The 26350-nt window shown below is 41.4% G+C and overlaps 2 protein-coding genes across 2 annotated transcripts in view; one reads left to right on the top strand and one right to left on the bottom strand.

Moving 5' to 3' along the window:
- Pdk1 (Phosphoinositide-dependent kinase 1) overlaps positions 1 to 26350 on the bottom strand; it is a 295005-nt gene that overhangs the window by 262231 nt on the left and 6424 nt on the right. The window lies entirely within an intron of this gene.
- LOC114935035 (uncharacterized) lies at positions 23038 to 25029 on the top strand. Its single transcript, XM_029307792.2, has 4 exons — positions 23038 to 23210; positions 23319 to 23523; positions 23631 to 23720; positions 24552 to 25029. The coding sequence occupies exons 1-4, from the start codon at positions 23089 to 23091 to the stop codon at positions 24882 to 24884; spliced, it is 750 nt and encodes a 249-aa protein (XP_029163625.1). The 5' UTR covers positions 23038 to 23088; the 3' UTR covers positions 24885 to 25029.

The raw sequence follows: 26350 nt of genomic DNA, 5'->3' as shown, positions 1-26350 counted from the left end.
AAATAAAAAAATCAAAATTAATAAATATATGAGGTAATCCAATAATTGTTCAATGATATAAAATTAAAGTATAATATAATTACGATTTTCTAATTATCTCGTATAACAATCTATATATAATTTTATCGCTATCGACAATATTATCGCGTTACGTTGCGCCAAGCATTTTTATATTATTCGATCTTGCACTTTCTGCTGCCCATAATTTTTTATTACGTATATGCGTGTGATAGCAGATATTATCCCCGAAAGTGTTTTAACGCAACGCTTTTTTCCCCAAGTAACAACATACGCAGTCTCACGGGAGTCGTGGTCCACCGTGAGATCTGCAAGTGGACGACGGCTCGTTTAGTTCGGTGCTTTTGTGAAATATCCGTGATGGGGCAAGGACCATCTTCCCGCGCGGTAACATACATTGTTCCAGTTATTGTGCCATTATCTCGGAGTCTCTCCGGTTTTCGCGTGCGCGCGAGGGAAGACAATGGAATGGGGAAAAGAAGAAGTCTCTCAACTCAACCCCGAGGAACGCAATCGATGCGACACTATGGATCCTCGCAGTATAAATTTCTGATCCCACGAGTGCGAAAAGAGATAGCGTACATTCCTGTCATCCACCTTTTACTGCCTTTCCATCTCTTTTCGATATATAGATATGAATAATTTCGAATCTCACGTCGGATCGGTCTATATCTCGAAAATCGACATCGATACGCTGAACAGGAGGGAAGCTAAGTGGAGGATTGAGTAATAATTAAAATTTAATACGCAGCAATTAAGGCGTGTCGAAGCTTCCAACTAGGCGACACGTCCGACTAATCCGGCGGGAATCGAACGAGCTTACGTCGAGAGGACGAGACCTATCGATCGATCGGGGAAACGATGAGATTTAGACGCTCGCCGTTTTGTCGCTAAGAATTCGCAGTCGCGTAGAAAACGCGGTCGCACGACCCCTTGCTAGGTTCACGGCCCTCGTTACGGTCCCCTTTACGGGTCGTACGTGCTCGCCGGCCCTTTCGCGTAAAAACCTATACGCCGACACGTAGACGAAAATATACGTTGGCGTTTACTATTTTAGATACACTGTAGAAGTAGACGCCGTGGTCGCCACGACACCGATGAGAAAGTGAGTCAGTCCACGAGGGGTAATATATTTTTTATTGTTAATCTACGGTGATTTATGTCGGACGCATCTCCGTGCCTTTACCTCCCTCATCTATCTCTTCCAGTATCTTTCATCTCTTATATTGACCCCAACAATGAGAAAGCTGTCTCGCGACCATCATTTACGTCTTGTATACGGGGTTGCCTTTGAGTATATCACTTTTTGCACCTTGAGAAAAACTGCGAAGAACGAGTTTGCTTCAATGTTTATATAGATGTCAGAATTTAAAATCTAAAAGATAGAACAGTGTCTTGAGATTTTTTTTGTTATTTTCAAACAGAGCTTTAACTTTGCTACATTTTCTTAAATTGCGAAAATTTATATGTTCTCGAAAGAAAAAAATCAATTAGCGCAAATTTATCAAATACAAAAAAAATATATATATAATCAAAGACGCATAAGAAGGCATTCGATAGCAGTGGAGCTCGCGATATATTTTAGATTCTGGATTAGCACTAGCCCAGAACGTATCTTTATGCCCGGACACACGCGCGCAAAATAATCTCGTGGATTTTCTGCGCGTCACCGGAAGAGGACGAAAGAATTTCCGTTTGGTCAGAGCAACACGAATATAAAGCTCTAATGCCGCTTTATATTCATGATGCGCCGTGCCATCGCGGATTAGAATGTTTGCTCGTAATGTGGCTCGTTATGTTGGGTAAGCGCAAGATACATACAGCCGATCCACCCCTTTCTTTCGGACGTGCGTTAATTTAACTCGCGCGATTCTACCCTTCCTCTCCACCCCCGGTTTTAATAATCGAGCGCGCCCGAAACCGAGCCACGCGGCGCTTTTTTTACGATGATTGCGTGCACGCGGGGCTGCTTATCGAAATATACATTTCTTAGCCTTAGCTTCTTTCCTTCTCATTTCTACGTTCCCGAAGAAAATCCGGGAAATCCAATTGGACGTCGCCGTTTTATGTGTCGCGCGAAAGGGGAACGGGTAAGAGGTCGGTTGTTTGGAGGTAAAGGGGAGAAAACAGAGTAGGCAGCTTTACGAGAATCCGGGGATCGTGAGCGTAACTCCGGGCGTTTTGTACGTTTCTTACGTTTCGCGTAAAGTCTACGCGGCCATTGCCGCCGCCAGTCGCCGACAGCATACGCGGAGATACGATTTTAATCCGCTAACAGCGGCGGCACACGATTCGTTTGCGTTCGCTTGATTTACAAAGCGAGCGAACGAGGGAGCGGAGAGACCGACCGAGGGGATGAGATGGAAAAGAGCGATATATGTGGTATATCTATATACACGTGTGCATATATAGACAGGCACTCTCGAAATAATAAGGCCGTGGCTCTCGAGGAGTTATGCGAACATTAAATAAGCATCCGTCATAACGATCGGACCGGCCATCAACGTTCGACGATGTCTCACGATGAGTATCAGACGTTCTTACCTTTAAAGCAGATGGGCCCGAGGATGTAAAACGCGTCCGACGATAGGAATATCTCGTTCGCGACACAAACGGTATACACTTCGCCAGTGACATAAAGACGAGCTATTTCGACATTACGACGAATGCGAGAGCGCGTTATTAGAGAGTTGTCCCGTTCCTCATTTTATATGATGGATCCGGCGCGTAAAAATGTAAACAAATTTGCATTTATACCTCGAAACTTTCAGCATGAAGATGAGCGCGTAATCCGTTTGATGTGTCCAAATGTGAATAAGATGTGCATGAGTATAAAAAAAAAAGTAGCGCCACAAAAACCGAAAATTGATTTGCGAGCGATAGAATTGACTGAATAAAAAAATGACAAACTTTGCGAGTCTATTCTGCGAGATTTTTATTTGTCATATTTCGCCCATACGCTTTTCCATGCTCTTTCAATTTTTACAATTTTCCGCACTGTTTTACGAATACGATTTACGACATTACAAAATCGACGATTGTAATTTTTCTACAAAAATTTCATCGAAGAATCAAGAGAAAGAAAGATAGTCGCAGAAAGACACAAGTGGCATAAGTCGAAGAGGAATTTCGATTTATTCGATTTTTTTAAACGATAAAATCCTTTTTTAGCTGTTAAAAATGTTTATCGACTAAATATATCTCGATCCCTTGAGAGCAGATAGCACTTCTGCTAAAGCAAACAGGGAGACGTCAAACAGCGGGCGAGGATTATCATTGCAAATGCGCGGGCGAAAATAGCGAGCGTTCCTTACATTTTAAACCGGGATCGGCGCGGCAATAAAGTTTGCCGTGATTGCGTCTTTGTGCATGGCATTACACTTTTCTTCGTAATGAAAGTATCTCGCGTAAGGTTATTAGGAAGACAATTCCATCCGGAGAGACATTACATTCTCCCGTTTGAGGCAACGTTGCAATAGCCTATGCAATTTCCTCCGCAAAATTGATCCGTCCCACGCAAAGGGAAAGAAATACTGCCAGGCGTCGGAGGGGGTTTCTTTCGCATCTTGCAACCCCCGCGTCACGTTTAGAGGGTGCTGCACACGTTGCAAGCGTGGGCGCGAGGCCGTGGAGTGGAGGCGTACAGAGCTGATGACCTTCTGCGACCGCGTGGGTGTTAATGGTACGTTATGCAGTCGGGAAAGGACGTCTTTAATCAGAAATGCGGAATAACGTGTCTCGAGCACTTCATTGTAATCGAGACATTCAGTAGGTGTACGAAGTTGACGCGATCCGAACGTATTTACGCAAGTGGAAAACCTTTAGGAGAATTCTTGTGATTTCAATAAAACATTTTCACGTCTTGGGGCGTTCATGAATATATTCTGATACGAGGAGAAAAGAGAAACAGAAAATTGTTATTTGATAACGGGAGAAATTTAGAACTTTGCATTTATATACACACGTTGCTCCATTAATAATTATAAATAAAAAAGTTTAACTAATAAATTACGTAATAGGTATTATATTATCTATATTTTTATAATATATTTTTTCTGTATTATTTTTACTATGTATGTGTTTTAACAGATCAAGATAGAATGTTTTAGATAAGGGGAATAACGATAATTCTGTTTGCAATCTGCATAACAATTAACATACCAGAATTAAATAATTTACAATCCTTTGACAACTGCGGTAACAGTATAGACGGTAGTAAAAATATACATTAACTGAAAATACACGAAAGTTTCCAAGTCAACTGTTAAAATCTTCGAATAATATAGGAGCCGTTCTGGCTTGGAAACCTCATCGCAATAATTTCCCATAGCTTACTGCTACTTTGATGTAAGCAAAGGAGCATCGGCGACCGCCCACGGTGAGATTAAGACTGGCATTCGATGTGAGAGAGACATGGCGAATGCACGCGTGAGATGTAAACATTCTCGATGCTTAAAACGAAGCGAAAAGGAAACGTTGCAAAAGGTCGTTTGCGCACTGTGGCAAGATCTCGGGAAGAAAATCTTTGCGAAAATTCAGCCACGCACAAATGATCGATACGCGTGTTTTAACGCTCTCGTCGCAACTTTGTCGTTCCCGTAAACTCTGAACTTTCATCGCGCTCACGTAACACCTTTCCCACTGACCCGTGAACTTTCGAGTTTGACGCATTCCACCTGCGCCATTCGTTGTCCTCGGCTGTTTTCAATTATCGGAGAAATTCGTTTAGAGCCAACCAGTCAACCCTTGCGGTTACAAAAAATAACTTTCAAAAGCACGATTCTTACAATGTTTCGCCTCGTCGAGCATTATAGATACTCGCGAAGAGTATTGTTCATAAATGCACGATTGATTCACGAGACACACGGAATCGAAAGAGAACCGCGCAAGCTGATTCAAACGTACGCGAAGGAGAGATGGTGAAAATAATAAAGTGACATCGATTGAAGTCTATTTTTACGCGCAGTGACATGTGTCGACTTGCATGATATAGGACGCTTTATCGATATCATTTAACTCGGCGAAATAAATGAGCCATGTCGGAGCCAAGGTGCCATTAGGGGAGTTCGCCGCGACGAGCGGACGTTCGACTGACGTGATCGTCGAAACGCGAAGCGTGTCACGAAAATTTGGACATCCCGGTACGTCGTTCGATCCGGCTATCGTAGGCGTCGAAAAGCCTGCGGAACTTAATGCGAGACGACAATAATGCGCCGCATTATTTCCACGTCGCGACGTACAACCTGCAACAGCGACGGCGATCGCGGAAGGCACGCGATGACCCAGACAGGATGGCGACTTTGTGGCGGAACCCCTTCCTTTTACGCTTTCAGTCGGCGATCCGACCTGCCCAGAAACCCTTGCGAGATCGGCGCCACCGCGTGGCTGCACCTGCATACGTGTGTGCATCTGCTGCACGCGGACTTGCATTTCCCGGAATCGTTCGGGGTACATACACGATTTATTCCCGTCGCAACGAAGTAAAGAAATCGGTATCGTTTGCTAACTGTCAACACGAACTCGGCTCACGAAGGGTCTTATTCGCTCGGTAAATAATTAAGAGAGACCACTTCCGGATCTCGTTACGTCATTTATTTAGCGATATCCAGCACATATTGCGTATGTAATGTGCTTCGAGAACAAAGTTCGCTATGACTCACGTTTGCGTTTGCCACGCAAATTGATGCAGTGGACGTTGATCTATATATATTTAGATGGGTGAATATTAACGATGATGCTTATTATTTTCCTACGGCGTACGTCGCTTATATGACGCTCGTAATAGAAAGATCAGTCTCATCAACATTTTATTATAAGATTTCTCGAGAATGATGAGTCATTTATTTGCACTGCGAAAATATTAAGTTACATTTAAAACTATCATCGATTATTTATATGAAAAATATATGAATTAAATAATTAATAATCTCAAATTTTACTGACACCGAAAATTCGCGTGTCGTTTAGCAACGCGAAATGTCAAAAAAAATAAACTTTTCGCGAAACGATTCATAGAATAAAAATTCATTTAATTTGGATCATTAACAAACCATAGAATTATCATTCTATCGATAGAAAAGCCGCAACGCGTAAACGTTATTCGTAACGGAACTCGAGGTTATTATGGTAAAGCTGTACCTCGCGCTCGCTCTTTTTATGCGACCGCTAAATTCCGCGGATTTTCCAACCGTAGAACCGACCTACTGACTCTGATATAACGCACCATTGGCACGCGTTCGTCTCGTTTCGTCGAGTGCGCTTTTTCATCGAGCCGCCGTTTTAAGCAAATTGCCCGGATAGATCGACGATTTAAACAGCGATCGCAGATTTAGCGATATTTCGTGCGAGGGAAAAATAGGAGACGTCCGGATCGCGAGGCATTTTAACGTGCCGTCGAAATAAATCGTATTAGAGTGCTGAAAATGCCCCAAAGGACCGACGCGACAGCGCCATCCCCTCAATCCCGGGTCGGCGACCCGTTTCAAAATCCCGTGGCTCGCATGGGGTATCGCAGACATTCGTAATTGGACACTTGCTCCCCTACTCTCTGGCTTACGTACGAATGGGGGTCGATTTAATATAATTTGAGTTTGCCGAAGGTTGTCCTAATTTCAGCGCGTTTATGCAAATCTTCACGAAAGACGGGAACCGCATTTCTCGATCCCTCTGCTATCTTCGATCCCGTTGCTATTCGTTCGCACCCTCGATCTATCCCCGATTTTTTCTCACGAGACATCGTTTTCCCAAGCTTATGAGATTACCGCTATCAAGATCAATGGTGAAAAATTTCGGCGGGAATGAACCAACAGATCATCCTTTGCGCGAAATTAAGTCAACGCATAAAATATCACAAGACGTATTAGTTTTGCAGTTATGTTAACATTTAATATACAAGTTGAGACAACGGAAACAGAATATTTAAGTATCTCTTTTGAACAAAAAAAATATATAATGCAATTTTTGAACGGTTCTAAAAAAATATTTCTAAATATTAAAAAATTACTAATGAGTTTATAATAACTCTGGAAAATAAGAAGAAAAATATCGTATTTGTCATCTTTTTACATCCGGAAACTTAAGAGAGATAAACATTTAAATATTCCATTTCTTGATTATTCATTCTCTATTTTATAATCACTATCGTTATCACTGAAGATTATGTTATTATACTATTGCCACGACTCGTATTTTACAAATATTAATTCTTTGTATATTATCACAACTCCCAAACATAATATTTCGTTATAGAAAGCAACGAAGGAGAGCAAGAGATATAGAGAAAAAGAGACGTGTTTCTCGTTTCTGACAAATCCAACGCGATTTCTGGAAATTAATCACGAAGACGCGGAGTCGATAGAGATTTCAGTCGGGGCTGCGATACAAATTTGTTTTGGACAGCTGCTCTATACGCGACGTAATTTTACAATGGCTCTATATGAAAGTCAGCGGGAAACTACGGGCATCCGCATTCCCACAGGCGTGTAACGCGCGTGGCAGAGATGTCACGCAGCGAGCAAGCACGCACGCACTCACGCACGTATATATATTTATATATATATATATATATATATGTGCACGCGTAAGATCGACGGAGACGAGATACATGCGAGGTCGCAGGGCGCTCCGTACAGGACGTGCGTGTTGGCGCAGAATCGCGGGAAAAGTGCGGTGTCTTTCCGGGGCGCGATTGTGTCACACCGATGACCTCGAGACGTAATAACTGTCGTGATCGACAGCAGTACCCGAGCGGGCATAATCGAGATAAGGGACAATCGCCGTTTAGCAATAACGTATCGGCGCAATCGCGCTATCGATCGTACATATACCTATACTAATGTCCGAAAGGCTCGCGTGCGCTCGCTCGCGCCGCGCCGATGCATTTTGCCGACCGCGCTTCGTAAATTCGTTGCGAGAGCGCGCACAACGAGCGAGATCAAAAGCATTTGCAGGGAGAAAATAAAAGAGAACTCGCGCGTTCATTTAATAATACCCGTGGCGCGAGAGAGAGCCGAACGTGCAATAATTATCTGGGTCAGTGGAAGCGCTACTTCCGCAGTATCGGATAACCGCTCTTTGCCAGGAACTGAAAAATGGATAATTCAAATAATGCATACGCGTGCACGACGACGAGCGTGCCTGTCCTGCCTGCCGGCGATCAATGGGAGCATTAAATAGTAAATCGTCCATTTACCAAAAAAAAAAAACGAATGTATCTAAATATTTCAATCGAGCATTTCAATTAGCGTCGATTACATTTAATGAGGAAATTTATGTTTTTATGCAATTCGATAGAGACTTTTTTTGACATTATAGGTATATATATATATAATGCCAAAATCACGCGCTTATAATAATGAAGAAAGAAACTAATGTAAACGTATTATTAGCATTTTTGGTATCTGAAATATTTCTTGTTTGTTAAATGTCCCCGACAGCGCTTCATCAATAGAGACATCTAAAAACACATACACTTTCGCCTATAAAAATCGCAGCGCGCGGCGTAATATTTTTTCCTACGGATTTCTGATTGCGGAAGGGTTAAACCATACGAAATGCCCCGCCTTGGCCGTGTATCAATTTACCGGGCAGTTTGGTCTCGTAAACACGAGTCCCCGAGCCGTAACTATATACCATCCCTTGCGGTTACCCCCGCCGCGCGAGTCTCGTCGCGAGTCATGTTGCAATAAAATTCTAACAATATCGGAGGGCATCGATTTCTCGTTCCGACATTTCTCCAAGATGAGAATGCAGGCAGCGCCACTTTTACGATTGAAATTCATGCATATGCGTTCGGTGCTTTCGTACATACGTATACAGTGTCCTCTCTCTCTCTCTCTCTCATATAAAGAAAGTTAGCATGTGTGTATACACATGTGTATGTCCCACTCGTCGGAAAATATGCGCCCCGAATTTACGTATCCTTATCGCGCGAGCTATACATATTATTCCGAGTTCCGAGCAGTCCTTCTCCTTCTCTACCTCAAGAAACACCCCAAGGAAATCTCATCCCTCGTGCCACCGTCTATCTTAGAGAACGTGGCAGGTCCTCCGTTTTCCACGGAGGATGCGGATGTCATAAGTGAGCGAGAACCGGGTCAAACGTAGCAACAACCGTGTAAAATGTCTCCCCCGCTTCCGTCGCGAAGACGAAGAGCCTCTCGCCCGTTCACGAAACTGCTCTCGAATTCTCGAATGCGCTCGCCTCTCTCTCTCGAGATTTTTACATCGACGAACAGCGTCGCGTCGAATCGTTCACGATTTTTGGCAAGCGCGACATTTCACTTTTCGCTCAAAAAATATATAAAAATTTACGCATCTCTGATACATTGCACGTTAACGAAATGATTTGCCAAAAAAAAAAAGATTTTATAGGAATAAATATATTTCCTAAACTACTTGTATATAATAAATATACGCTCGCAATGTGTTGAACGTAAGAACTGGTTATCATTTCGATCTACAAACCAGGGACCAAAATCATCCGATATTACCTGCTACCGGATTTAATTAACACGCGCAGTCTGTAATTCCGTGGAGGGAAGTCCGGACGATCTATTTAATTGTTAACCGGCTTGCTCGGAACACGATAATATAGCGCATTTCCCCGCCGCGAGAGAGCCATCCCGGCCAGGACATGAGTTACGCAGCGTAATCCTTTAGGAGAAACTCCGCGGAACCGGATGCTCTTGGTGCGGAGGACACGCCAGGTGTATCGTTGGACGATGAGGGTAAGAAATGCCCGGGAGTCAAGCAAAGCGCTGATTGGAATGGCCAGGGAAAGGACTCTGGAGGAGAGAGGAAACTGTAAAGGGAAAAAGAGCGGGATACCGTTTGACGCGAAATTGCGTGACTGGTCCATTCGTCTCCGGCTTATCCTCTGCCACGTGCCTCTCTCGCCTTCCTTATCTGGCAGCGCACGCACTTTATCCAATATCGTGGGATATCTCCAATCCGACACTCGACGTGAGACCGGTGCGACAGAACCAACAATTCGTTTCTCGATGTAAATTTTGACATTACACGTCTCGAAAAAGGATATGATTTGATTTAAATTAATTAAATTTCATATATTCATTTTTGATATTAAATTTATGACATTGTACAGACTTCCGTGTATCTCCGTTTAAAATATATCTGAGAGATATATGCATATGTATATATAGAAAGAGATTAACCACATAATTTATCACATGTGTCAGATTATAATTGAAAAAAAAAGATATATATACGATTTAATTGTGATGGATCACATATTTATTGCAACGGTTTTACTCTATTAATCACACGATATTTTATAGATACAGTCACTTATTTTTTGGGTCAATGGCCGAAAAATGAAGCTCGAACGAGCCTTAAAGAGGGAATCTGAGGGGAACGGTTGGACAAAATTGGGACGAGCGCGGAGAAAATGAGGCGTGAAAGGGGGAGTTGGTTGAAAACATTAGGAATGCTCTGCGACTAGGAAGGAAATCACATTTGCTTATGAATGGCAGCGATTAGGACTAATGCCCCCTGATTTAGACCATGGCATTGTTAAATCCGTCCAGTCGTGACACTGTGATTGAATGCTCGAATGGACTTCGAAAGCCCGTCTATTCATGAAAAGATCGACAGCGCGAAAACAATGAAACCCGATACTACGAAAGATTGCGCGATACGTATGTATATTTATATGTGCGCGATGTAGAGATAATAACTTTTTTCAAACTTTCGAGCCGATCTCTCGTTACATATTCGCCGATCACGTTTAATATCGAAGAAAGGTAGCCACTCGTGAAAGGCGAACCGCAACGAGGTGATCGAAAGGGGACGGACCCGCAAATGCACACACGATAATCGATCTGTCGCGAGACCCTACGAAAGGGACCCCAGCGCTTATTTTTCTAAAGCACACACGTGACCGTGTAACCCGGCATACGCATTTGAATACTGAAATTTGTCGTGTCGATAAAAAATCTGTACGGTGCAGAGTTTACCGAGGGAAGTCAGGGAAGAAGGGAGGAGAAAAATCTGATTTAAATCCAAAATTATAATTCCGCGTGCGCCGCCCTTTTGAATATCACGCGAAGTACAAGTGCCGAACGGATTACCCGCGCCACGTGCGCCACGTGTCGGTTCTAAGAATACATACACCACACTCATACCGTCGTAAATACCCCCTCTACGTACCCTCTACGACGCATATCCGCCGCCTCTTCTTTAAGGTACACCGCGTTAATAATATTCGCACGTCGGCCATAATAATTTCGCGAGATTTGCGCGCGACCAAGATTACGCGAGTTTACCGCGCTTATTCCGAGAAAGAGAGAGAGAGAGAGATAAATTTTGATACGCGTTTCGAGAATAAACCTTTAATAGAATTGCGCCTCGCGTGTTTTACTCGCCCTGGCCGTAGACACATGTATTTTTGCCCGTAGATCATCCGCCGTTTTGCTGGCGAATTAGCAACCAAAGCTGCTACGCCATATCGCTCACATATGTAAGTTGAAAGTCTGTATATATATAACGTGCATACACACAAATGTTGAACGTATATAATCGAGCTTAGAATACAATAGATCTCGTTTCACTCACCGGCGCATTTCATCTTCCTTTCTTCCGCGAAGCATTATCATCATCATCGCGGTATCATTTTCCGTCACTTATAGTATCGCCGCGGCGCAACCCTCTATATATATAACGATCCCCTTCGGCCAAACTAGAATTGTCGGGAATCCGAGGCTATAATAACCGAGTAAACCCTACGACGATTCGATAGTCCAACACCCGCTTCCGGATAATGATACACTTTACGTCCATCGAATTTATCGCCCTGACGTTTTCGCTCGTATCTTTAACAACGTTAAAGCTACCGCTAACGTCTCGTTCAATCTCCGCTGAGCCGAAAGATACGTATTCATCAAAGCCCGAGAAACGAAATTGTATTGTTACAACGTCGCGTTGAATACTTGTCATTATTCTCGAGGCCGACGATATCGAGAAAATCGGCGAGCGATACCGAAACTTCAGCAGGAAATTTATCTTTGGAAAAGGGTCGCGAAGGGAACGACACTCGCGGGAGAGGAAGGGAGGCTAATGACCCTTGGCCACGAGGCAAAAACTTGACATTATCCCTAACAGGCCCTTCCCGTCTATAACGACGATTTCATTTACTCGATCGTGACCAGGTGTTCTCGAAAATGCGGTTTCGAGATCATTTATTCAAGTGAACGTTTTCATAACCGTAAATAACAAATAACTGTGTTTCGTTCGCGCTAAAGCATTACTTAAAAGGATCTTTTTAGAGATACTATACTGATTATATATACCTATATTATGTAATCTATCATTAATATATAATATTTGTATTTTTTGCTCTTTCTCGCATTCAAAAATTTAAGTATAGCTCTACGAAGATCTTTAAATTATTATGTAGTTCAAAATTGAAAATTGAGATAAATTATATTTATATCGAAGGAGTTTGATTATTAACAATATATTTTTGGCTTGATCATTTGCTATAGAAAGCATCTAGATTAAAATAAAAAAAAAAAAAGACATATTGACACGTGACAAATACATTAGAGTAAAGACAGAATCCCTTAGGTTTCGAAAACAATAATGTCCCGAATCTCCGCGTTTCATCGCCGGGCATGTTCGCGACCAGAGTCGAGTCACCCAATTCTTCAGAAGATTCGAGAAATCGCGCGGTCGTTACTGTTGATTACCGTCGTTACCATCAAATTACCGGACTCGAGCGCAACGAAATCGTCCGGCGGTATGTGGGTGCGAAGCAAGCGAAAAAAAAGTCACTACAGCGAGATACGGGAAAAGGGATGGGCGAAGAGGTGCAGGGAATAGGAGGATAGCGACGTCGTGGTACGCGAGATCTCGTTAAAAGTGTCCTCTAGCCGTCGACCTTCTGCGCGCGTTTTCAGAGCGACTACGGATAACGGCGATGCTCTCCGCGACGTAAGGGAGGAAAAAAAAAAGGGAGGAAAAGTAGAACGGCTCCCTCCGAAGAAAAAGGAATTAGAAGGGGGTTGATTGTTCATTAAGCGACTCGGCGAAACCTTAAAAGCTCGATTACTCGGTCTTTATCGCCTTCGTGGGCCGACCACGCATGATCCTTGGCACTCCGTGATCCAATGGATCATGCGTGGTCGGCCAATAACATCTAGTCAATCATGGAAAACAGATTTTATGTCCAATTATGAGGATGTTCGGCGGTGACTCTGGACCGGGAAGCGGCGGCAAATATGATTCAGTCGACCAACGCGGGGTGTATATGGATCATCGAGGGTTTAGTGGGTCCTAAAAATCTCAATTTGGATTTTATGAACGTCTCGGCGTCGGGGTTCGCGATTCGTCAATTGTGTCCAGTGACGTTTTTATCCACTCTACACACAGAAAGTAGACGAAATGCATGATGCTTTTACGCGATGATTTTATGCCCCTACGTTTATGATCCATTGGATCACGGAGTGCCAAGGATCATGCGTGCATTTGAGATAATCCTAGATTAAACATCGTTCCCATTAACTTTTATCGTGTGAGTATATTAAATCTATATATATATATTTTTATAGAATATTCCTGAAAAAATATTTCTCATAAATCGGAGCGTAAAAATTTCTAAATAAAATCGACAAATTATCTTTCGCTCGGATTATCTTTCTCGTCTACATTACTTGAAACGAATTTCAGCAAATTTCTATTCTCATAAAAAAAAGAAAAAGAGAGAGAAAGAGTTCGGTAAACTCGACGGGCAGCGCGATTCTCCTGTGCGAAATACGTAAAAGTGTTTCTTCCTTCTGTTCGCAACTCGAGGTGTAATAATGAAGGCCGAGTTCGCTCGTCGCGAAAAAGTACGGAATGCAAGTAACTCGGGCCATTCATAGACTCGTATTGCGGCGTGGAATAGATGGCTCGAAAGCAGCCGTGCTAGGAGAGCACGAACCTAACCAACCGACCGACCGACCGAGCGACCGACCCTCTCCACCCCCGTCAGGCCAGGGGGTGGCGTAGTACTCGAGAAGGAGAACCGCGTGTATCGACCACTGACGTCATTCATCCCCACTAAACTACGTCACGTATACGCTGCTTCGCCGTCGGCGAGGGTGCTGGTGGTGGTTGACGCAGTGCCGTAGCAAGTTTCTGGAACGAATGGGGTGGGGATTTGGGATCTTAAACCCCGAGTGACGGCTACCGCGGCTTTTATTGCGGGCTCACGGCGTTCTCACTATAAACCCGATTATTCGCCTGATTTGACAAACATCAATTTTTAACCTCACGCGAAAAGAGATATAAAGAGAGAGCTCTCGGATAATCCCACCCTCTTTAACGAAACGGCAGTTATACAAAATCAGATGCATTAACACCTTTTCGAAATACTCGACGCGTCGCTTTTATTGCGTCATGGAAATTTGCGGTTCGTTTTGATAGCCATTTCTAAGGATAATAAACGAGCGACGAGTGATGCGTCGTACGATATGTATGTGCATCGTTACGTTCGACATTCCTCGTCGTCTCGTGTCACGATGCATAGTATATAACGATAATGTACATATATACGAAGTATACGCGCGTAGAACGGGAATTCTTAGGTGTGGATACAATATGTTACAGTAAAGTGAGACGTATGTTCGCCTTAATAACTGCACAGCCGTGTGCTGTAATCGAGACGCCACAAGTGATATAGAGCGCGCGTTCCAGCAAGAATCCAATTTAGAGGAACAATTATATCCACTTTCGTACGTTTGCACTTCCGTTAAACTTTATAGCGTGTGTTTACGTGGAATCGAATACTAAATTTTTTTTCTCAATAATAATACTTAAAAAAAATTAATAAAAATCGTATATGTAATAACAATATTTTTCGCTAAATTATGCGAGAAAAGGATCATCTCCGACTGAAGTTTCCTTTGACAAATCGCCACGTTTTCAAGGACGCTCTCGCGAATCTATTCATACTTAAATGAATATATAAGTCCTATGACAATGCCAGAGATAAAGGTTAAAGAAGATCAAGGGAAAAGGTGCGAGAGTACCACCGCGATGCCACGGCCCTGAACCCGAGGGAGCTTGAGTGCAAAAGTATTGATCCGCTTCACCCCCACTCGCAACTAACCCCCGCCATGTTCGTCGTCGTCGTCGTCGTCGTACCTTCCCGTAGTTTCTCTCCGCACTTTACCACCCTTCGTCGCCCTTTCCCGCCCTTTCTGGTACACGCGGGAGAAAGAAGGACAGACACGAGCGCAGCCGCGAGGAAGCAAAGAGGGAAAAGGGAGGAGAAGAGTGACTCGGTTCCGACGAGGGGGCGAGCGCGGGAAAATTCGCCCTCCATTTTTCTCGCAGGACAGCAACACCGACATGAACCCTTCTCCGACGCAAGGAAAGGGCTGGGTCTTTTGTTTCTCCTCGCTTCGTTTGTTTTGCTCATTATCCATCTCTCAGATCGTCGATATTCCATTACGTCCGGCTTCCGAGAGAAAACAATTAAGACGCGGTGCATGAATCTTCGCGCTTTTTATCATTCAAACCGAATCGTACAACGATGACAAATGGCAAATATCTAGTTTACTTGTATATATCAAAAACGAGATTCGAGAAAAATGTATACATAAAATAAGTAACTATTTGCAATCTATATATAAAATTACTATTTCTTAAAAGAGAAAAAGCAACAAAATTTAATTGTTTCTAATATATTAAGAAACAATGTTCAAGTTATCTTTAATATAATATAAAATCAAACATTATTAATAAATACAATATTCAATATATTTTTGTTCAAATAGAATTTCAAAATATACGTCCTTTAAATAATTTGTTTTAAAATTTTCATCAAGAGATATTTCAATGACAAAATGATAATTTAGCTATCGCCGACAATGCTGTGCGTTATAAATCGTCACAGCAACTTATGAAATAATTCGCTCTACAAACTATTCTTTCCGTTACGGAGTCCATTAGTAATCGTCCAATTCATAATATGTACGTAGTTTGTTCTTATTAGATTGTAAACGCACTATGTAGAACGGCACGTGAACCACATGCGGCACGTGTCGCAATGCCATGTGATGGCGTGGTTCCGCTTGATTTCTTCCTCTTCTATATCTTTTTTTCTCGTTTCCAATTACTGCGATTTAAGTGTCCTCATGTCACGCGACGCATCGTTTCGTGCGTTTGCGCAAATGTGTCCGGCTTGTATCGCGAGAAGAACGTGCACACGTGTTTAACGAATAAATTTCGTTTATTCATATATGCAAAAATCGGAATCTATCAACGGATATATCAAGCGCGCGTAATAAGTTTTAAATAAATTAACTAAAATTTATTATATCAAGATATTAAAACACGTAGATCGTTATAATTGGTAATTATCGAATTAATAGAAAAGTTTCGCGATATTAAAGAGAATAATTTCCGGATTACAAAGATGAATTATGCTGTTACATATTCTCGCAACGTATATTACAACGTTTCTTGATCGCGATAATGTGACGCCGGTCGCTATCGCATCGGCGAGTGCATTATTCAAAAGTACCTGCGCACAAAGCTACGATGCATCCCGGCCTAGGGCGTCCCTGGTACACCGCCGCTCTTTACAATGCGCCGTGTTATTATTTATTGTATTACATTACGGTGCATTGTATCCCTCGTGTGTTATTAATACCTGGATTGGATACGAGCTGACCCGCCATATTAATGGGGAGGAAAAGAGAGGAGTTGAAAGACAGGGTCGTAGGTGGATTGAAAAGTGGAAAACTAATACACATTTTGCGAGAATATATTCAACTAATTTTGCATAACAATTACGAGACGAAAAAGTCACGAAGACATCTCGAGGATTTTGTTACGAGTCGTCGCGTTTAATTTGAAAATATAAATGTTAAACAATTCTTTGCTAAATAATAATTTATGTATTTAGTAATATTTTACGTAAAGACGAAACGAGAGTGATGCGTGAAAACAATTAAAATGTAAAGTAATATTAATCATTAACATTCTGCAATTAATGAAATTTTTTTCGACAATAAATCATATGACATATTTGTCTTATAAATAAATCATATGATTTATGTCATGAATTATTTTTGCAATAATTAATAATTCGTTGCGTAGAGAATCGCGTGACATTATTTGTCATACGGAATGAGAAAGGAGCAGAGGACATCAAGGGGAAAAAATACTTTCGTCCCTTAGATGAAATATTTCCGATGACTCGTGCGAAAGCGGACAGTGTGGCACGAAGTAGAATGAAGTGGAATAACACTTCATCCTTGGTGGATGGATCGGCGAAGCTATAACAGTAACCATAACAATGGAACCTGGAGGGTGCCCGCGATTTCTAGTATCGTTTTTCTGCGAGTATAAGGATGGTAAAAAAGGCTCATTGTCGAAAAAACAACTACACGCCCATGAGGCGTCGGGGATAATGACTAATACTATTTAGGGAGATTCTTAATGTCAAAATAAAACCAAAAGCGTGTTAAAATTCCCGCGTAATTAGTTGTTAAAGATTCGTTATCGTCAAGTTATTCTTATCCGCGCATCTCTCACAATAAGAATAGCAGTTGTGCGAATTAATTTAGAGAGCGTGAAAATATACATATCGCGAAACAAACGGCTTTATCGTCGAAAGTAATGTACGAATTGCCGAAAAGTTTCGCGAACGTTTTCGTAAATTTCAGGCCCGGCGTGAAATATGTCCCCTTTATCGTACCTACGGCTCAGAACAGTTTTAATTTCGTTAAGAGCATTCGTGTGAGACACCTCAATAAATTCCTGCGGCACCCTGTAAACTTTTAAAGCGAATTTTTGGGGTCTGACCCTACCGTGGATCAGGCGGCAGCTGATGTAGGAGCGTCGCGAAAACAACGCTCTCGTTTCAAGCGGCCGACGCCTTTTTCTTTCAAACGAAGATTTTGATGCGAAATATCGATCGGTCACATTGAAAAGCGACGAGGAATAAAAATTAATCCATGAAAAAAATACACTTAGACAGAGAATGCTGTGTGATGTACAATTCGTTTTTAGAAACTATACACTGATTGTGAGAAGATGTAATTTCAAAATTATAAAATAATATCCTTACAAATAAACGTATAAAGACACGAAAAAAAATATTGCGCTAAGATCGATAGCGATAATATTTCAAATTTTCTTTGCTTTTGCATACGAAATGATGAAGCAGCGAAATGCGATGTAAATAGAGCGGAATGAAATGTGAGTGTGAAAATAAAGAAAGACCGCAATGAAAATGCTTCGATAAGATCGTTAAAATTAACGAGAATGTACCGGCACATTTTGAAATGCTGTGACATGCTTCTCGTACAATCAAACTGCGATTTATATTGCGTGTAAGTCATTTTCGAAACACGGAGTATATTAAGCGAGACGGCAAAAATAACATTGAAACTGTTAATTGATGCTTTTAATGATAAATATGTGCAATAGTTTTACACGTGTCGTGACATGCAATTTTATATGCATAGATAGATATTAAATATCGTGATAGGTATATCAAAACACTGGATGTGCATCGTCACTGTGATTACTAATTCGATGCAACATCCAGGTATATGCGTCATGCGAAATACAGCAATGTAACGCGTAAACAAAATATTCATTTTTCGCGGAACGCCTTGAGTATTTGTGTCGCGGATTTATATAATAAATGAGAAAAGAGAAACATTAATAGATTATAAAGTATCGCATCAAGTTTTTAATGGTAAACCGCGCACAATCTCTTTGAGATGCAATTCGCATACGTGAATACGGTTGGTCATATTTTTTCGACTGACGCATGCAAGCGATGTATAACGCATAGAAAGCGGTATAATTTGCGTTATTTGTTAAAAATTTAAAAGCATTATACTGGGGCGTTCTCTCATTATGCGTAATGCGCCCGCAATATTAATGGGAATAGAGCTTTGTCGTGTTTTGTGGATACGGTAAACGATAATAAAGTCGCGCGCATAACATAAATAATAGAGTGTAACAGATGACAATTATAATACATTAAATTCACAATTATTTCACACGAACGTAAGATTTCATTTAAATTTATCGCGTATTCAGGATGCAGCACTACTGCATGGATCTAATATATATCGAAGATATAACGACATGAATTGCATTTCTGAATTACACTCTCGGGATTAATGCATACACCCTTTGCGTGGCCAACTGATTTTTATCGCCATGTACTGCGTCGATTTCTTACAGACGGGGTTGGGCCGCGCTCTCGAAAACCTAACGACTCGTGCGCGTAAAACGAGATCCGTTGCCGGGATCCCTGCGAATTAGGGTGCACAGGGCCGAGGAAAATGTATGTGCATGTGCGGTGGTAGATATGTCAGGTCACGCGGTGACGAATACGATCGTATTACGGGAAAAGGTTCGCCTTTATCGCCGCATTACATGCTCACATTTATTCGTGTAATACCCGCCCACGAATTCGGACGTCCGTCGATTCCTACGTTCGGTTCCGAGAATACCCCAGAACGGCTTATATTTCTTTCCTTCACCGAGTTTTCGAATTAAAGGAAGATGAAGATGAAATTATTGCGGCAAACGCGACTGTCTCTGGAATAATCCTACATCCGGTAAGATATAAATTTGAGATTATTGAAAAAAGTAAGTCGTAAAAAAATGAAACAAAAAAAAGACGAAATGCAATAACATTTTTTACGATAGAAAAAATATATTGCAAAATAAAAAATACATATTTAAAATTACCTAAAATAATAAGTTTCAAGAACATATAATTTCACAATTCTCGTCTGAAGAAAGAAATAAGCAATAAACATCGATTTAGAGATAATTTAATCGCGAAGACGGGAAAGAAAGGGATTGCGATTCCGGCGTTAAGGACCGTTTGAGCTATTTCTTTCAGCGATTCGACACAGAACACTTGGCATTGTGCGCTCCTGCAGCTAAAAGCATTCCATGAGGGCGAAACGCGCTCGAAGGAAAACGCCAGTGTATGTAGGTTAAAATCTGTTGATGTACGGCTCACACGCGTGGGATCACCTTTTCCTTCGTATACATAGTGTGTCGTCCTTTCTTTTTCTCGCGCACATTTCATTTTTCTTTTTTCTTCTTTTTTTGCGTCGACTTCTCGCGCCTCTGAAGCGACGGGCATCAAATGGTGGGGTTAATGCGCGCACACGCCACGGGGTGTCGACCAATTTCCGGGTTCAACTAATGCACTTATCAGACGGCCAGAAAGGATCCCGAAAGAGAAGCCCGTGGGGAGGAAAAATAATTGAGACGTCCCTCTCTCATCACGTCTGGAGAAAGTAGCGCGGCTGCAAGGAAGAAACGCACGTCGCGATAAAAAGTAAAACAAATTTTAACCTTTTATAATCAGGCGCGTACGCATCTCTCCTAATTCGACGCTGAGGAACGCCCAACGGAGATTGCTGACGAATAATCAGTCGAGTTGTAAAACTCTCGTCCTGGTAATTGGAAAGTATCCAGTAGAGATGACACTCTTTCTCGCATAATCTTAACCAGGATTAATCTTTCGTTGGTGCCATAAACGCGTTTATGAACTTCGGCTGAACGTTGTTTTTTTCTTTCATCCCGCGAAATAAAGCGCTCGTGAAATTCGCGGTAGGATCGAACTGTCCGCGGCATACCAAATTAGACGCAGTCATAACGACGAGATATTTGGCTGACGCACCTGTCATCGCGGCGATGCCTCAGAGACACTACGACTTTAATTGGTTTTTAGTAAAGAGCTCAAAGAGAGAGCGGCGACGCGAAGAAATTGGGAAGAGAATGCAGCTGTTGGGAGGGATACGTTACGACGCGTGCATTTCTTTGAGACGCCGTCGTAATTAGATTCCTTCGCAGAGTCCAGAAAGAGCAATTACGGAAAGGGTCGTTCGATGTCGCGCAACACGCGCCGCAACCTGAATCCTTAAGCTCTCGCTTTGATTGAGTTCCGAATCGGAAGAGAAGGAGGGAGAACGCGAGAACACGGGAGACGCTGTGTCTTCTGTGTCCCGCGACACTTTGAAACGCATTTACGCGCGAAGACGTTAAATGTAAAGCTTCGAATTATGACCGAGAGATATTTTTACGACACGGCGATGCATGCTTTCATCGCTCTTTGCACTTGCTAAGTACGAACCACGCTCCATACGATCAGCGGTGAAATACGATTTCGAACGCTCGTATATATTACTCGATACGATCTTTATAGTTTCCGTTAAAAATTATTATGACGTAAAATAGATTCGATTACTGTAGATTTTCTTTTGACGTATCTTGAGATATCGGAACAATTTAACGACAAAATTCGCTAATTTACGAAGAATAAATTACACGAAATTTCTTGAAATATTTTTTTAGCCGATATCCAACACAACTCGCGGCAAATCTACTTATTCTGCGTAATCGCGAAGAAAATATACCGAAAATGCAACATGACACCGCGATTATCGACACGCGTGTATATCTATCAACATTGTCGGACAGGGATGTGACGCAGCAGCGAGAGGACGTCACCGACGTCGCGACGGCGGTCGCCGAAAATTTCTCGGATTACATAAACCCAAATAATCCCGTGAGTCATTCTAATTCTGGCCGGCGGGGTTGCACCGCTTTCCACGCGTTCGTCTCCCTCTCTCTGTCTCTCTTTCTTCGTTTCTCTATCTATTTTGCTCTTAACGCTCCCCGTTCGCGTACATTCGTCCCTCCGCGTCTGTCTGGCGCACAAATAGCCGCGACGCGTGTGTCGTTTCTCGCGCACACATGGCCCACTTTTCCACGTGGATCCCGAAATTAGAGAGAGCACCCGACACCGACACCGTTTGCCTTTTCATTTTCGTCGCGAGCACAACGCGCATTTAAGCGCGCTGATTTTCCGACATTCCACCTAAATGGCGATGTCTGATTAAAAGTTCCTATTAGATAGCGCGCCGGTATATGGAGAAACTTTTGTCCCGTGTCGGCGAATCGCACATGGGATATTCCGATTCTCGCGTGCATTTCCCAGAACGGCGACGCGTCGCTCGAGTTAAAAGAGTTTACTCGGGGAATCATGAGTATTTCGAGAACGTGAGAGAGAACGTAAGCATAAAACATTCCCGATTCATGATGCTCAATCTTTCGAAACAGGTAAAATGCCGAATGAACCACTTAATTATATATGTAAAATTATACCGCTTGTTGCGCAATATGACACAAAGGCTGCAACAATATTATTCGGAATCATGTATTTTTTGACCGTGGCCGACATAGCTCGGGATTCCCACTTCCGGTGGGAAACAATCGTTGGCAAAAGGGATTTTTGGGCGTAGGAGGCTCTCTCTTCGATCGGAAAATAAATAAACGGTCGCGCACGCCATATCGCGTGTCGCTGCGAAAGTGCAACGATGATTGGGCGACGTTGATGCATCCCGCACTTTTAGCGATAATGCGACACATTTTGCCCGATGTAGGATTCGTGTCGGTTATAGCCGGAATCGTGAGATTCACTATACTGTCCTAGATCTCCTATTCACGGTCCATTTTCACGAGACAACGATGATCAACCACGTGTCACGACCTCGTGCACGAGGTCGCAGATAATAGAAATCGTTACGCTTTAGCTGCAACTTCATCCCTGCCAGGGCCGTGAGCAGCCGACCACGTACAATAAAAAAAATCCGATAGAGAAAGAGTCGGACGAAAGAGACTCGTTTAATTAATATTAATGTCAATTTTTTATCTTTGAATTAGAAGCAAAAAATTAAGTAAAGTTGAGTTATAATTCAAATTAAAGCGCTCTGTACAGGTTTTCTCAATTATTAAATGCAAAATTAGCGTTGCAAAATTATAATCTGATGTAAAGATATATGTTTGTACTAACGCATAACATTCAAATACAGATAATGAAAGAAAAATTTAATGCAAAATATGTATATTTTAGCGCGAATTTATTTATTTTTACGAATCATAGTCTATTTTTTCAAACAAATAGAACCGAACGTAGATACATCCCTGGCAAAGTCTTATCAGATTTATACATCAGTATAAAAGTACCAGCCCGATGCTATTCGGAAGGAAGTTGCCAAACGATCCCGTGCAACAATGACGAGAGCAGCGTTAGTCGGGATTTTAATACTATTCTCGATTTCTAGTGCGAACTTAGTCGAAACCCTGGTGCATAATAACTTTGGAAAATTTCTGGGAACCTTGACCGCGGTTAAACAGTATATTCTGATTGTTCATATTATTTTCTTTTTGCGTGAAAAAGAAAAAAAATATTTTTGGGCACCTATTCCGCGCGTATTGTGTAACGATGTGCTTTTCCTTTCCAGAGTGAAAATACCTGAACTACTAAATCAGTTGTGTAACCAGTCGCAGCAAGGTACTAATGCGAATATGCGACGCGACGCTTGTTATGGATGCTTCTTTCGCGCGAGCATCTTACCACAGGGCTTCTCTATGCTAGCAGCCATGTCCACGTGCGCCGACGAGTATCTCAATAACACCAGTTACGGCCACTGTCAGACTTATTTGCGAGTAAGTGCATGAAAAATCGACCGTTTATTTTTCTAATAACTTTTATGAAAATTTCACGATTCAAAAATTTACAAATATATATAATATTTGTACATTTTCGATTCTAGAACGCGACCAGCATGCCTAATACGCGAAGTCCTATGTTAATTTACTGCTCGTTCCTAGAATGCATTCGTCAAGTCAATAAGAATAGTTTGGTAAGATTGAACTCTGAACTAATAGCTATTAACTGTTACTTAGAACATAATTGTCTCTATTTTGCTTTACTGCTCTTAATACAACGCGGCCTCATTGAATGCTATCGTCAATATAACTCCACTTGTATGATTACAACCACGTTTATAAATATATATATATATTCTTGCTATTAATAGTCATAAGTTAATATTAGAGAAAAAAGCTTAAGTATTTAGCACTAATTTGGTCAATATCTTTAAAAATTTGCAAGAAAACACACATTTACTAATCGATTATTTTTTATTTGTCTGTTTTTCATGTATGCACATTTTTTTAACTAATTGTAAATATTTAAATTAATGATAAATAATGTATAAATAATGTAAATAATGTAAATAATGAGAAATTATTGTAAATTAATTATTCAGGGCATTCAGGATATAGACGTCAGGGGATCAACGTTTCAAGGAATAACACAAATCAAGCAACAAAGTCCTTTTTTATTATTGAAAATTCTAGCACAGAAGACACGTGTAAAGAATAATAGCGTCTGCATAATTAGAGAGACTAATGTAACTACTGTTCGTCCAGGACCTATAAATCCGCGAGCTCCACATTCTTGAGACCATGACTTTTTACCTAATCAAAAATACGACATCGACGATACGTCTCCGCACGAGATCGTACGAAATCTCACGTGTAATTATCGAACTCATCCTGTATCATACAATATTGTAGTTTCTTCTATCATGCACGACGAGGGTTTCTACTGCACGGTGTAAAAAAAATTAACTCGAGAATCACGAGGGAAATTCAAAATTCCCGCGAGAGCTGACGAATACTTTCCGTAGCTTAGAGAGTGTGTCGACGAGGCCGCAAGAATGTTACCTAACTTCAACATCAGCTACGCAAACTACACGAACATGCAGCTCGCGCAATTGTTCGTCAACACTACCGCCTGCGTGCTAGCGAAGACCCGTTGCTCCTACATGAACCCGGTGACCGGCGAGCTTCATGATGATGACATCGTCAACAAATTACACCTACCCTCGCTCAACGCCGTCCTCGTCAACACCGACTACGATATCAACATCGTGCAGCTGCCGTTCCGTCACGGTAGCGTCGACGTGTGCACGAAGTATAGAAACGTCCAGCAAGCGACTTGGCCCAGTGTAGAGTGTTAATTTACAAATAGATATTATCGCGCCAAGAGATCGGCGGTATCTTAAATGTTAAATGAAGCGCGGGATCGTTTTACCAAAGCGACCGTTGCAGAATGAGATTACTATCGTTCCACCGTTGTTCGCAATAAAGATTTCTATCCGTTGGCGCCAACATTTCGATCATTTTTACCTCTCGATTTCGCGAGACTATTAATACAGGCGCGCTCCGCAGAATTACATGGCACGTGCCAAGAGAATAATGCATCCGCATTCTTTCTCCGTGCAATATCTTCTCCGAGAAATATATCTGTCTCTTGTGTTTTCCACAGAGAGAAAACGAGAATGCCACGCAAAGAGTGAAATAATTACAACACATGATAACGTCGCATCGGTTAAATGACACAAGAAGGTGCTAATAACGACGGAAAAACGGGGTCATCTAAGTTTGCTGTGTGCATCATCGTTTTAAAGAAGAGTGATTTTTTTCCGCAGAAACAGTCTCTTTCTCCACACATATTCGTGACAATAAGAACGTAATACGAAATATGCAGATAAGAGAAATGCTCGCACATAAAAGGCACCGCGCACACGATGCATATTATTTTTTCGCGAAAGGAAAGTTTCCTTTATATCCGCGCACACGAGCCAGTAAGTTTCCATCTCAAAGATCACGCCGAGACCTGCATGAAGTTAGCACCCCATTTTTAGAATTTTAAAATTTTTAAAGTTGTTCCGAATTGTTCTAGACTTGTTCTAAATTGTTCCAAAAGATTAAATTTATATAACAAACATTTTCGCGAAAAATCGAAAAAATTGATTTTTTGGTCTGGCACCCCATTTTTCGAAAATCAAACGTTTTAAGGTTGTTCTAATTGTTCTAAACATTGTTCCAAAGTATTAGTTTTATTTTTCGTTTTTTTATATATCTTCTAAACTTTTTGACCAATCAAACTAATACTTTGGAACAATGTTTAGAACAATTAGACAACCTAGAACAACCTTAAAAAGTTTGATTTTCGAAAAATGGGGTGCCAAACCAAAAAATCAATTTCTTCGATTTTCCGCGAAAATGTTTGTCATATAAATTTAATCTTCCGGAACAATTTAAAACAAGTCTAGAACAATTCGGAACAACTTAAAAAATTTTTATATTCCAAAAATGGAATACTAACTTCATGCGCAGGTAAATTGTGACCCAACTTTAAAATAAAGCAAATATGTAGTATTATTTAATATCGTTTCTAATTGTGGGAAGTGATTTTCGTTTCGCTTGTAGTTGTACGCTTTGGAAAATACAGTAATTTAAAGAAAACTGTCAAAGTTGATTCTCTTCAAATTTCAAGATTTTCGAATTCTGCTTTTTCCATAAATATATTTTTCGATTGGGAATGTTCTAAACAATAAGAATCGATTCTAAACACGACTGAGCATGTGAATTTTAAATATCTTAAAGTTTGACACTTTTTAAATTTTTCGTTTCGAAATCG

Source organism: Nylanderia fulva, unplaced genomic scaffold, assembly GCF_048542155.1.
Source record: "Nylanderia fulva isolate GAGA-0341 unplaced genomic scaffold, ASM4854215v1 Scaffold35, whole genome shotgun sequence".
NCBI classification, from domain to species: Eukaryota; Metazoa; Arthropoda; class Insecta; order Hymenoptera; family Formicidae; genus Nylanderia; species Nylanderia fulva.
The sequence above is the reverse complement of the archived record's forward strand: the minus strand, read 5'-3'. Positions and strand labels throughout refer to the sequence as shown.